General features: G+C 27.8%; 1 protein-coding gene across 3 annotated transcripts; it reads right to left on the bottom strand.

The window, feature by feature from the left end:
- Positions 1-816: 816 nt before the first annotated feature.
- LOC114322772 (protein SAR DEFICIENT 1) lies at positions 817-8496 on the bottom strand. 3 transcript variants are annotated; one of them, XM_082907843.1, is made up of 8 exons: positions 8382-8496; positions 8214-8339; positions 7925-8000; positions 6647-7193; positions 2958-3118; positions 2057-2254; positions 1847-1943; positions 817-1508 (listed from the first exon to the last, which is right to left on the bottom strand). In XM_082907843.1, the coding sequence occupies exons 2-8, from the start codon at positions 8300-8302 to the stop codon at positions 1249-1251; spliced, it is 1428 nt and encodes a 475-aa protein (XP_082763969.1). In that variant the 5' UTR covers positions 8303-8339; positions 8382-8496; the 3' UTR covers positions 817-1248. The 3 variants fall into 3 exon arrangements, with proteins under 3 accessions (XP_082763969.1, XP_082763970.1, XP_082763971.1); XM_082907844.1 differs by having other exon boundaries at positions 8390-8475; XM_082907845.1 differs by having other exon boundaries at positions 8370-8388.
- Between the last annotated feature and the right edge of the window lie 5199 nt (positions 8497-13695).

Here is a 13695-nt window from a genome sequence, read left to right as displayed (position 1 = left end):
TGAGGACAGGTTCACATCTTGGTTTGAAAATAAATTTTGAAAATTACAAAAAGAGAGTGAAATTGAAATCACATTACAGAAAGTGGAGGGAAAAAAAAAATAGTAATGAAGCAAACGGTGTTGTTCGCTGTCACAGCATGATGCTATGACAGCACCATCCCTGAATCCCACTCATGCTATTATTGAATCTGATGCTCTAACAGTCGTCATTCAATTGTGTTCATAGAAGGTCTTTTAACACTTCAAAATGATCAATTAATCATTGGATGGAAAAATTTTATTTTTAATTTTTGTCTAAATTTTTAATAAATATTATCAATTGAATCAAATTAAACAAATATGAAAAAAAATTAAAACGTGAAACTGATACAATTAAAATTATATGAATTAAATTGACACAATAAACAAATTACAAGAACCACAAATATTATTTTTTCTATAATTTAATATCCTATCTCTGTGCTTTAGGTCCAGTTATATATGGAACTTCTCATGTTGCAATACTTAAATGGATAACCATATTACATACTCAAAAATTATTGGCAAAAATATTTCAAAAATTACATTTATGGACCACATTCATTGTGAATGAGATTCATATCACACCAATTTTGAATCTATATGATACACCTAACTTTTCAAAATATTTTTCAGGACTAAAAATTATGGGTAGATAGCAATTTTTTATAATTTAATCTCTAATCATAAAAAAGAATAAAAAAAAAAAAACAACAAAAAAGGGGGCCATAAGAGCATATGTACAAACAACCGTGGAATACACAACAAACTTTCACAACTTATTCACAAAAAACCATATAAATAAACTTCATATATATTTATTGACATATTTCAAACTAGAGCTTCACTTCTATCACAATTGACTGACTTAATAGTACTTGGTGATTTTTTTTACAGAAGCTGAACATCTTCTGTTCATATTACATAGTAAATTTCAATCTAAAAATTAAAAAAATATTACATATTAGACAAAACTTATAGATGAGAGTTGGGACCTCTCATTTTGTGCCTTTCTTATGCCTAGCCACAATATTTTACAGTAGATGGGCGACTATTACAGCACTATATATATTGTAGATATCAATTACAAAATCAAACACATAATGTATATGAATATATGGAATTTTTTAATATGAATTTCGCTAAGAAATCTCATAAAATTTTTATATATTTATATGTATTTTGTGTTTGATTGGGTGATCGATAACGGGGCTGATTTGAGATATGAGATTAGTTGTGGTGGATGAAAGACCTTGTGGGAGTTAAATCACCGTCTGATGAAGAGTCTGAGATGTGATAACGAACACCAGAAGTATCTGTATCCAGTGGACTGCAATAGAGTGTTGAATTAACTAGCCAATCATTGCATTCCATGTGTGCATTGCTTGGTACAGTGGCCACCACCGTGGATCCATCGGTCAGAAATGAATGTTGATGACACGATCTTACCATGCTCTCATGATGACTGGAATATTGCTCCTCCACCTCACCTATACATATAATAGTCTTTGCCAGATAAGTAACCATAAGACAAATTTGGGTTCAAGTCTTCAAATCAATGAGACAAAACATTAAAACGAAATTTGGATAAAAATTGAAGAGTGAAAAGTATAATTTATCCTAATCTGATTCCTTTTCTTTTTTTTTACTTTTCTCAATCATATTTTTTTCTTATAATTCAATAATATCAACTAATCAAATAATCAAAATTAGACTTTATAATATGCCCACAAACTCAAATAATAACTTCACTACACTAAAAAAAATAAATTCCCAATTAAGTAATTAATTATGTGAAGTTTGAAAGAGAAAACAGAGTAGAGCTTACCTTGGGTTAACAGTGGGATCTCATTCAAAAACCCATCAAATTCTTCCAAAGAATTCCAATTCAGATATGCATCTCTCACCAAACTCTCAAGATAAGTCTGAGAATATATTTTCAAAACCAGTCACATATATTAACAAACTTAACATTAAAAAAAATAAATATTTATTATAATGAGAGGGAAAAAAAAAAAAAAAAAAAAAAAACTCATACCCTGTTCATGGTAGTACTGGAATCTCGAGTAGGGTATGTTTGGCCATTAATCTCAGCCTTAACAACTTGACATATTGGATTCAAGATGATGGTGTGGTTGCCTCCACGAGATAGATATAATTTGTTGCCCAAAAGACAGGTTCTTGCATGCTTTATAGTTACTTCCCACATTTTCTCTGACATCCCAAGTCCTAGTATCTGTTTGGAAGAATAAGAAGTTTTATTTTAAGCAGTTAATACAATTCTTACTTATATCTAGACATATCAAACTAAAATTTGAGTAAAAAGACATCAAAATTGGCTTCACTCCTTTGCTCAAATTTATGTCAATTGAGTTTTATTTAAATTTTTCCTCAAATCAATGTGTCTAATCCAAACTTGACATTTGTGCAATTTTGCTCAAATTTGAGTTTATTCATTTAAATGTTTTTATATCAAATGAAATTTTTTACTTCAAATTCTAAAAATATATCTTTTTAGAAGTCCACTTCTCTCCAGTTGAGTAGATAGACTGGCCTCTCCCATTTGGCTACAGGGCCTTTTTATGTAATTTATTTTGATAATTAATTTTGTTCATATTTTTAAACAAATGTGTGTAGATCATTAAAAAAAATTAAAAATTTTATATGACAATTATGCTATTGAAAATAAATTATCCAACAAATATGATTAAATGACTACACTATTGGATTAATATGATTTTTACGTAGACGATGTACTTATATTATAAGCCCAAAACATGAACAAAAATTATTTTTAAAATAGACCGCATGATGGTCCCGCATGGCTTGATTGGATAGATCTGTCTATTCATAGAGCTGAATAGGATCCATATTTTTCTCTATAATAATTTATGGTTTTAGATAAATTAGAGATCAAGAATTTAAGAATAAGCATTTACCTTTCTAAGTTTGTTTTGATCAACAACAGAGAGCTTCAAGAAGTCTTGGACAGTGTTAATGGCCATGGAGGCTAGCTTCTTATGAAAAGCTCCATCTTTTCCAATCTTCTCAAGTCTCCACACCTCGTCCTCTAGCATGGGTGGGTGATGCTTTTTGTACACTATATGTATATCACCAAAACAAATATCAGTTGTTGTTAAATTGTTCACAATCAATTTAGAATTAATCACACAAATAATTCTTACAATATAAGATCTGTTGTACTTGAGTCTATAATTTTTAATTTTTTAATTTGATAATTAAAATATGAGATCAGTTACATTTTAATCCATGGCATTAGGAATATTTGAAATCAATAATAGGGATTTTTTTTTTTTTGGAATATTACATCAAGCCTAAACAAAACTAATTACATATACAATCCCAAAGTATAAATTTATTATATTTTGGCCCCCAAGATATGTACTTTATTTTATTTTGGTCTCCAAAATATGCGTTTTGTTGCAATTTTATTTTATTTTTTTTAAATTTGGGTAAAGTTTCAAAAATACTACTCCCATTGTTGATTTAAGACGGAGTTGGCGCAAAAAATTAAAATATAACAGATCACCTTCTTTGGGTACCAGAGTGAAAAAATAAATTTGACACTAAAGCGTAACAAATCATATACTTTAAGAATCTAATTAATTCATCAACTTATCTAACAAATTATACTATCAAATTAAGAGATAACTTTGTTATTTATTTGTAACAATATATTTCATTTTCAGTCAATTAATACCATCATTTTCGTGGGTCATAAAGCAATAAGATCTCAAAATCCTTTAGTCTAGGAAATGCATTGTATGTAGTCAAAGCTAAATGTATTTTTGCTAAAGTACTTTGAAAATGAAATTCAATACAGTCTGTCTTTGTGCATCGTACACCCTTTTCCAGAACACAACAATAATAGTCATGTAGTCATAGGAAATTAGAAATTGATCTTGACAAAGTAAAGATTCAAACCTTTTTTTTTTTTTCTTTTCAAAAATGTTAGAAATTCCAGAAGTTATACTAAAATTTTTATCAAATGTCTTACATAGGTATGAGACCCACATAGGACCCATATGGTATGGATCTTACACTCATATGAAACATTTGATAAAAATTTTAGTAAAATTTTTGAAATCTCTAGTATTACTCTTTTTTTTTGGGAGGGGGGGAGGGGTGGATCAAATTGTAATAGTTATTAATTACATAAAGACTAAATATTTAAATCTAAAGAGTTAGTTGAATAATAAGTTGCATGTGTTGTGTGATAAAAACGTATGCCAATCAAATTTCATAAAGTGTTAATTTGTTCTCGATAATTACTCAATATGTATGGGATGAAAAATTATATGTACCTAATGTGCTCATGAAAAAAACCCTCAATGCCTTGGTCACCAACAGAGACATAACAATTTTCCCACTGAGCGATGCAATATTATTTGGCTTAGAAATTATGGGTCGCCTCAAAGGTAAAACCACCTCTTTTAGACCTGAAATTTTGAAAAGCTTCCAAGTTCTAATTTTTTTTATTCATTGCCTAAAAATATATTCTCTTTATCAGTCTCCCAAAAAATTGTTGTTCAGAGATTAAAAAAAAAAAAAAAAAACTCTCATTATCAAAGGCTCCCAATCATAAATATTGAAAACTATTTCATTTTGTTTTGATTGAATACCTATAGTAAACCCTTTTGTTATACTCCAAAAATTTATTTTTAAAAAATAAATAAATAAAAAGTTGATTTTTACAAGTACAAGAAGATAGTAAATATTACCATAAGAAAAATAATGTCCTATTAAGAGATGTTGATGGTTAAAGCCTGTCCGGTCAGGAACCAATGGGAAAGGTATTGACCAGAAACGCCATCTACTAGCGTGTTTGAACTCGTATACATCACGCGGAAAAGAATATCATAATAATAAGGTCGTGACTAATTCCGGGTCTTCAAATTACAAATCTCTAATAATCTCAATCTTGGGTGATACTTGTAACGGATTAGATTTTAAGTCTGTTAATTATTTTTTCCCCCCACTAAGTCAAATCTTTTGGGTTTATCAACTTAGTCGAATTAATAACATCTTCGATTAATCAAGGATAAAATGATTTGTACCAAAGAGAACTGATCATTTCAAATTGGATGCTACCCTCTTAATTGTATTAAACAAAAAAGAGATGAACTATTTTACCACATTATTACAGTCAAATTTCTAAATAAATATTTTTTTTTAGATTAAATTGACATAATATAAAATATTTAAGAATAAAATCAAATTATCAAGATTGAATTGACAAAATAGACAAACGAGTGTGGGGTTTAGAAGAAAGATAGGTAGATGATGCCCGGTTAATGAAGAAACAGCCCTGGACCCCTCCCCTTCATAAAAGTGCAACATGTTTGAGCAGTTGTTGAACCACTGGTCCAAAAAGTTCACTAAAAAGCACTTTATAATTGTTATGTCCACTTCTGACCTATGGTTGAGAAATGTTCATTCTAATCATCCTATTAATAGGGTATTTGTTACCATTTAACTTATTTTAATTTGAAAGTTTATGTTAGATTATTTAGTATAATTTTTACTTATAATTTATTAGACATAAACAGATTAAATAAGTTGAGAATAGTTAATTATCTAAAAATTAAAAGAAATATGCTTTCAATTTCTATTTTTTAATTATAAATTTTTAACTTTTAATAAATTATACCAACCATGACCAAAATATTGAAATAATATTTTGTATCATCAGTGAACTATCACCAGTATGATCAACAACCCAATAAAAACTATTATTAGATGCTATAAGTTGCTTTAGATTCTCCCAAGTTTTTTCCTAATCAATTCATTAATTCAATTGCTTAGACTTTGTTAAATACATATGATTTGATTCAATGGAATAACCCGTTTTTCTTCAGTTACGTGTGAGTCTTTTGTCTCTTTGAATTTATTGAGATTTTTTAGTTTATAACATATTAGTAATTATATATTATATGTTTTTTCACAATTAAATGTTTAATTTGATATACTTGATATGATATTTATAAATTATTTACTTATGTTTTGACTAAGCACCTAGATTTGCCCCCATTACTTTAAACCTAATTCTCACCAACTCATACTAAACGAAAAAGGAATAAAGATTAGAATAAACAATAAATAGCCTCCCAAGTGTTGAATTATATTTTTTAAAAAAAGGCTTATATTCCTTGCTAGTGGGTATTTCTTGCATACCTAAAACGTTTCTCTTAATGTTGTTGTTGTTGTTTTTTTTTTTTTTTTTTTTTGTTTTTGTTTTTGTTTTTGTTTTTTTTTTTTTTAATTTAAAATACAACTAATCATATTAAAGTCACTATGTGTAGAAAAAAAATAGCAAAAAGTATGATGGTAACATGTTACGGTATGATTGGTATTTTTTGGTAATTTTCTATCATTATCAAAGGATTCAGATATTTTTCATTATAGGGATAAAATGAAAATATCTATCACATAATTAATTATGGTAAAAGAGTCACATTACCGTTTTTTGTTTTAAATTAGAAGAAATGAGTAGTATTTGAAAATTTAAAATTGATGTAACAATTAAAGTGAGATGTATATCAACTACGTAACAGAGAGAATCTAAATCGATTTTAAAAAATAAGAAGCTAGAAAAAAAAGAACTTACATTCTCCGCGGTGATCTTTGACAACGAAAGATTCAGTCATGGCTTCACGAACCCTAACACCTTGACTGCTACCATGAACAACTCTCGCACCAACCCTAAATTTTCTACTCCGAATCCAACTCGAATTGTCAGTAAATTCAATTTCTCCAACAAGTGCAAGCCCATCCCTCATGGTGATTTGCAACTCACCGGTGAGCAAAGGTCGCTTCCCGGTCCTCTCCCTCACAACACTCTTGTCAAATTCTTCGCTCGTCCACGTGTCATTATCTCCGGGAAGAAAGTCACCGTCGAGAACCACAATCTCCACTTTTATGGGATAAGAAAGGCTTGTTGGAACCAAGTGATCGCCGGTTGTGTCCACAAGGAGGACTTGGAGAGGAGAGTTATCAGCGTTGACAATCTTGCTTCCAGTGAATATCGGTAGCGAAAGTTTGTTGCTGAATATAAGTTTTAAGCTTGAGGGTTCAAGTTTTTGAATTCGGAGTGAGGGAGACCTAGTTATTGATCTTGCACCTCTCCTTAGGCCATTTTCCACCTCTTCATTCACCTGAGAATGGTTTAGGGTATATTAGTGGTCCAAATTTATATATGAAATGTTATTATTATTAGGTTGTATTCAAGATTTGGTACATGAATTTGATTATCAGAAACTTATTGGAAATAAAAATGGGTTAATTATAATTTATCCTCTTCAACTATCATTGAATACGATACTACCTTTTCAATCTAAAAATCGTACTTTTGAACTCCTTAACTATTAAAAACCTCACAAAAACCCCCTTTGGAGGTGTATAGTGAAGTTATTTTGATAGTTTAGAAATACAATTGAGAGGGTACGATAAAATCAATGATAATTACAAAAGATAAATTGTAATTAACTTCACAAAAAATTTGATATTGTAATGTATTACGATATAAAAATTTGATATTGTAATTGTACTTCTCTCATGCCAGTTAAAGTACAATTATGAATGAAAAAATGATACTCCTAATTGGAATATAAAATTTCTTTCATGTTAGTTGAAGTACAATTATGAGAGAATGTAAAACTCATAATTAGATTTGTGACTTGTGACAATACTTCTAACTAAAGCTACGTATTGGTATTGAGAATGTAATTATAAAATAGGTAATATTAAAATATCAATATTAACGTTTAAAATCTTATACTTTGTAGGAGATCGTATGAAACTCACACCACACCTCTACTTGCTTAGAGAAAAACTATGATCTAAAATTACATATAATAGTATGTGAAGAAGCTTAATTGGTCATTACCACTTTTCGAAGCATTGGCTCCAAGGCTGCACAGAAGTTCTGCAAGCAATTCACCATAACCACTTCCCCTATAACACTGTTCAAACATAAGAAACAACATCAAACACTTTGGGGCAATACATGAAACAATTTTATATGCTTTTACACATCCAAACAAACAAGGTTTTTGTTTTTGTTTTTGTTTTCATGTTTTTTTCTTGAAAAAATCAATAATTAAAATAAAAATGAAATTTAATATCCCAAACAAAGACAAAATTTAAAACATATGGTATTGAATGATAAGACATACGAAGCGAAAGAAGGCCTAGATCTCTTTCGTTTTCCATTTGGGTGATCTGGGTCGGTACCGGACTCATCGAAAAAACGTTTTCCTGCCATTTTTTTGAAGAATGAAAACTAAAAGTGTGTGTGTGTGTGTGTGTGTGTGTGTGTGTGTGTGTGTGAGAGAGAGAGAGAGAGAGAGAGAGAGAGAGAGAGAGAGATGAGCTTTGGTGTGGGTGTCTTGGTTGTTTGAAAGAGGAAATGGGTGCAAACATGAACAGGTAAGTGTGTATATATATAAATATAAATAATATAATATGGGTAGAGATTATTATTTTAAAGAAACAATAATATTAGTATTAGTATATGAAAGAAGGTTCTGGGAACGAGAGAGGGAAGCAACTCGGTACTAGAGGTTCGAGGTGACCTTTGCTATATGATGTAACGACTTTGACGTCAACTCACCTGTACGCGTTTTAATACGCATATATATATATATGTATATATATAGAGAGAGAGGAATACAATCATTTTGTTATGCTTGATATTTAAGTAAAAAAATTTATCGAACTGATAATATTAATTTTATTATTTTAATATCGATACAGATTATTTCTTCTATTAAATCACACTGAGTAGAATTAAATCAACTAAAATGGTTTAGTTTAGGGCAGTTTAATCGATGATAAACTTTTCATTCTTGAGTTACTTTTAAATATAATCATTAATGTATATAAAAATATTAAATTAATTATTTATTTACTAATTCAAACATATCTAATTCATCCATTTAATTATTTTTCAATTCCTAAATTAACAAAAATAAAGAAAAAAAAATTTAAAAATATTAAGATTTCAAGAATAATAAATTAGAATTAAAATTATACATAAAAATAGTTTACAAACTTAAGTTATAAAGATAATAAGATTAATTAATTAAGCTTAATAATTTATTATATTTATTTATATCATTATATTATTAGATTATATATATTATAAATATAATATAGGTTGAAACGATCGGTTTGAAGTTAGTTCGATACATAAGTTATTTGAACTGACATCGAACCAAAAATGAAAATAATTAAATTTAAAAATTGTACAAATCAACTCTTATTAAAAACAAACTAAATATAGCCGGTTTGATTGATTTTTCTTACATCTCTAAATATATCGATAGCTCTGCGCCCTAGATCATGGAAATCAAGCGCTAGGATTGCTTGGTGACCATCAGTTGTTGTTACCCCTTTTTTTTTTCTTTTTTTTTTTTTTTTTCTTTTTTTTGAACGGGTTGTTGTTAGCCGTTTGATCTTCATACAAATGCAGTTGGAAATAGGTAGGCAGCGGATCCATGTATCACCTTGCACAAGTTCAGAAAGTGCTATGTGATTTTGGAATTGGAGTATTTCACCTCTTATGATTTAAATATAGTCTGAAAGTGCTATGTGATTTTGAACTAAAATGTCCATTAAATTTTTCATCCAAACTAAAAAAACGTGTATTACACACACCATTTTTTAGAATTAGTTTGATTTTCTAAAAAAATAAAATGAAATTAATAGAACAAAAAACAATTTTATCCCAATTTTCTTCAAACCTAAAATTAGATTAATATGTTAATTAAAATAATATAAAATAAAATATAATTAAGGATTGATCTAAAATATAAAATATAATTAAGGATTTGTTTAAAATATAATTAAATAAAAATATAAAATAAATAATAATTAAAAATTGATCTTAAAAATGATTAAATTAAAAATTAAACTAACATGTTGAAAAAAATAATAAATAATTTAGAATTTAGAATTAATTGTGATATAGAATATAATTAAATTAAAATTAGATTAAAAAGTAAGAAATTACAATAAATAATTAAAATTTTATAAGTACTGTGATTTAATTGAATTAATGGTAGACATTAAATTTTGTGTATGAGAGAAGAGAGAGAAAGAAAATAACAAAAAAAGTATAAGATTTGAAGGTATTATAGTCTTTTCACATCTATAGTTCACGGTGTCAATGGTTGTATTTTAATCTAAAATCACTTGGGAATTTTCTGATTATATTTAAATAGTAGGGAGGAAAAATGCTTTTATCTCAAACCATAAGAGGGTAAAATGAATTTTATCTTATATTATATAAGTAATGCTATACTTACCACATTTTTTTTTACAAATCTCAATATACCACCTTATGTGTTAGCACATCATTTGACATAAACATGAGAGATGAAACTCATTACATCAATGATAAGTTAACACAAAATAATACATTAAAAATGATATAAAAATATAGTAGGTATGACATTACTCATTATATAAGTGATCACCTCTATTTGTGCCTTCCTGTGTCCAAATAAATTTTTGTATATCTCTAAATTACTCAAAATATCGTCCTGTAATTGCCTTCATTTGTGCTCCGAAACTCATTAAGGCTTTGTTTGGGGTACCTTATTTTAGTCCATCTTTTTATCTTTTTTGGGTCACATCAATCAACATTTTTTTTCTACTTTTCTACATATTTTTTTATAAAAATTCAAAAAATACACTTATTTAGAATATCTCAAACCACCCCTTATATTCAGATTCAAGCAAAAATTTGTATTTTACAAATATTAGAGATCCCACATAATTTATCAAATATTTTACTAAACCTCTTACATAGGTGTGGACCCGCACACATGTGGGTTTGTGTGGATCTTACATTCATATGAGAGATTTAGTAAAACATTTAGTAGATTATTTGAGATCCCTAATATTTTCTTAAATATTATTATTCAAACTGAAAAATTAGATTTATTTTTTAAACCTAATAATGTCTCACTCTATTAAAATATCTAAGTCAAATCTTTATTTCATTTATCCTCCAATCATTAACCAATTATTTTATTCATATATTACTAAAACTATAAAATGGGTTTATTTATCATTTTTCCTTACAAATTTAACAATACACTTATCAAATGGGCACACACCACGGGTAATATTAATTGTCTTGTTAGTGTGTTTAGAAATTCAAGATTTTAGTTAAAAAATTAAAAAATAACCAAAATGTTTTAAAATTGATAGGGCTTCGTTTGGGAAGCCAATTTTTGGATTTTTTTTGGCTAAAATATTCATAAAAAAAAATAGACTTTCTAGCTTAATAAGACAAAAGATCGCATCCAACCCATAATCATTACATTCTTTTTCTCACAAAAAAGTCAAAAAAACTAAAAAAATGCAAAAATCATTCCCAAACCAGGCTTTTTAGCCCCAGACTAAAACAGCCAAAAAATTTAAAAAGTCAAAAAGTCAATCTACTTCCCAAACAAACCCCTAGGTCATATACAAAAATTTAAAAATAATTTTTTTTTTCTTCTTCTTGTTCTTGTTCTTCTTCTTTTTTATGTTTGGAAAAAATTGAAAAATCATTCCCAAACACCTTTTATACTTTCACTCCATATTTTAACCAAAAAAAAAAATGAAAAAATCACTAAAAAAATAGCTTTTCAAACCAACTCATATTATTAATAATAATAATAATAAAAAAGCCTTGAATTCAACTGCGATGCCACATTATTAGTATCACCTTCCAATAACTTATTAGCATTTATCCTCCTACATATATTTGGCAAGGTAGTTATATCTAAAAAGCAAGATTTTACCTTTCACGTGTAAGCTTAACATTGAAGATGGAATTAAACTTCTTAACTTAAAGCTACATATTAATAAAATTCTAATAATAATAATAATCTGAAATAAGTTTGTCTCTCGTCAAACTGTCACATGGGAGGGATCCAGTTTGGGTTGGTGTGGCTAACTTTGGATTTACTTGATAATCTAAATTATTTAATTTATAAAATCTATTAAGCAGATTATTATATAAAAAAAAAATCAAAGCAATTTTACATTAATAATAATAACCATATGATTGATTATTTTTTTTTAATGAAAATAAAATGGTCAATTCATTCTCTAAATCATATTTTTTGTTCATTTTTATATGAGAATTTGAAACACTTATGGTGTGTTTGGTTGAGGGATTTGGGGAGGGATTTGGAAAGGGAAAGGGAAAAGGTGTGTGAAACTATGTGAAATATAGGCATGATTTATTCACATTTCACCTACCTTTTCTATTTTCCTTTCCAAATCCCTCTCTAAATCCCCCAACCAAACACAGCATTAGGCAATTTTCAATGATCAATTAAACTGATTTTTACATTACTAAAATTTGCTTTAAGAATCATACTAATTAAAAGGTCAAAATCACCGAGATGTAACAATAATAATAAAAATAAATAATGATGATGTTGATAATAAAGATTTGAAAAAATTACAATATAGTGTACTTTAAAAAAAATTATAAATTTATTAAAAAAAAACTTATAACTATCAATATTAATAAAATTCATCACTAATTTATAATTATTTTTTTGAAAAAAATACACTAGCATATAATTTTCCCTAAAGATTTTGAAAGATTTTGGTTTGAAGTCGTTCTACGTGGTCAAAACCGGGTAATCTCTATCATTTCTTAGAAATATCTCTGTATTGTTAAGGCTTGTGATGTGGACCCCATCAACAAAGCTAATGTAATGTAATGGTACATAACACCTACTCTTCAAAATCTGGGATTAACTTGGTAAATTCCAAATGTGTTTGGTCACCCTAATCTAGTTTTCAACAACTTTTGCTCATACTAGTCAATTTTGTTTTACTTGTTTTTGTTCTACCCTAAAGAACTAATTTTCAATTTACATCACTCTTTATCACTCAATCATTTTAATTTTTCTTGTTCATTTTCCATTAGGCTAATTATCAAGAAAAATATAAGATAAAAGATGGTATTAGTGCAATCTTTGCCCAATTGGTTTATGGAAATAAATATGCCCAATTAGAGATTGGTCAACCCACCTCAGGCTATTTTGTTGATTCAAACTATTTATTTTACTGAATTTGCTGAAGAGATTATATATGTAAAAAATCAGATTGATTGAATGTCAATAGCTATATGATTTAATCTCATTTTATAAAAAATAAATAAATAAATAAATTAGACAATAGATTATCTATTTTTAAAGATAAATGTGATTCCATCATGTTATCATTGATGCCTAATATCTTGATTTCTATGTTGATGCTTTGATCAATAGACCTTCCAAGATAAAAAAAAAAATTCGAATCACTAAGATAAGTCCGATAAAGACCCAATAGGAATTCTTAATTGGGCTAACTAAAGCGAGTTGGTTTTTCTTTTCTTTTTTTGTGAAAAATGAAGAGAGTTCAATCCCATCATTTGTTTGGAGAATGAGCATAAGAATTGTAGGGCACGTCAACCACTGTTGTGTAAGATTTGGGACTCAATTGGGAGTCTATTTTAATAATCTATATCGTTTACTTTTTAAAATATATTGAGTAGAATATACTTGTAAAAAATTAAATTAATCGAATATCGATAGACTTTTCATCGCATTGCATTTACACTTAGTTTTATATTTCAAATCGTATTTACCAAATATTTTTTAA

This window comes from Camellia sinensis, chromosome 15 (genome assembly GCF_055761805.1).
Source record: "Camellia sinensis isolate YWXY chromosome 15, ASM5576180v1, whole genome shotgun sequence".
Taxonomy (NCBI): domain Eukaryota; kingdom Viridiplantae; phylum Streptophyta; class Magnoliopsida; order Ericales; family Theaceae; genus Camellia; species Camellia sinensis.
The sequence above is the reverse complement of the archived record's forward strand: the minus strand, read 5'-3'. Positions and strand labels throughout refer to the sequence as shown.

Bases quoted from the DNA above. Each gene is read 5' to 3' on its own strand.
- LOC114322772 (XM_082907843.1), bottom strand. From the start codon at position 8,302: ATGGCAGGAAAACGTTTTTTCGATGAGTCCGGTACCGACCCAGATCAC. The intron at 8,001-8,213 runs GTATGTCTTATC...ATGTTTGAACAG, and splicing joins TCTAGGCCTTCTTTCGCTTC to TGTTATAGGGGAAGTGGTTA. The intron at 3,119-6,646 runs GTAAGTTCTTTT...ATATACATATAG, and splicing joins CAAAGATCACCGCGGAGAAT to TGTACAAAAAGCATCACCCA.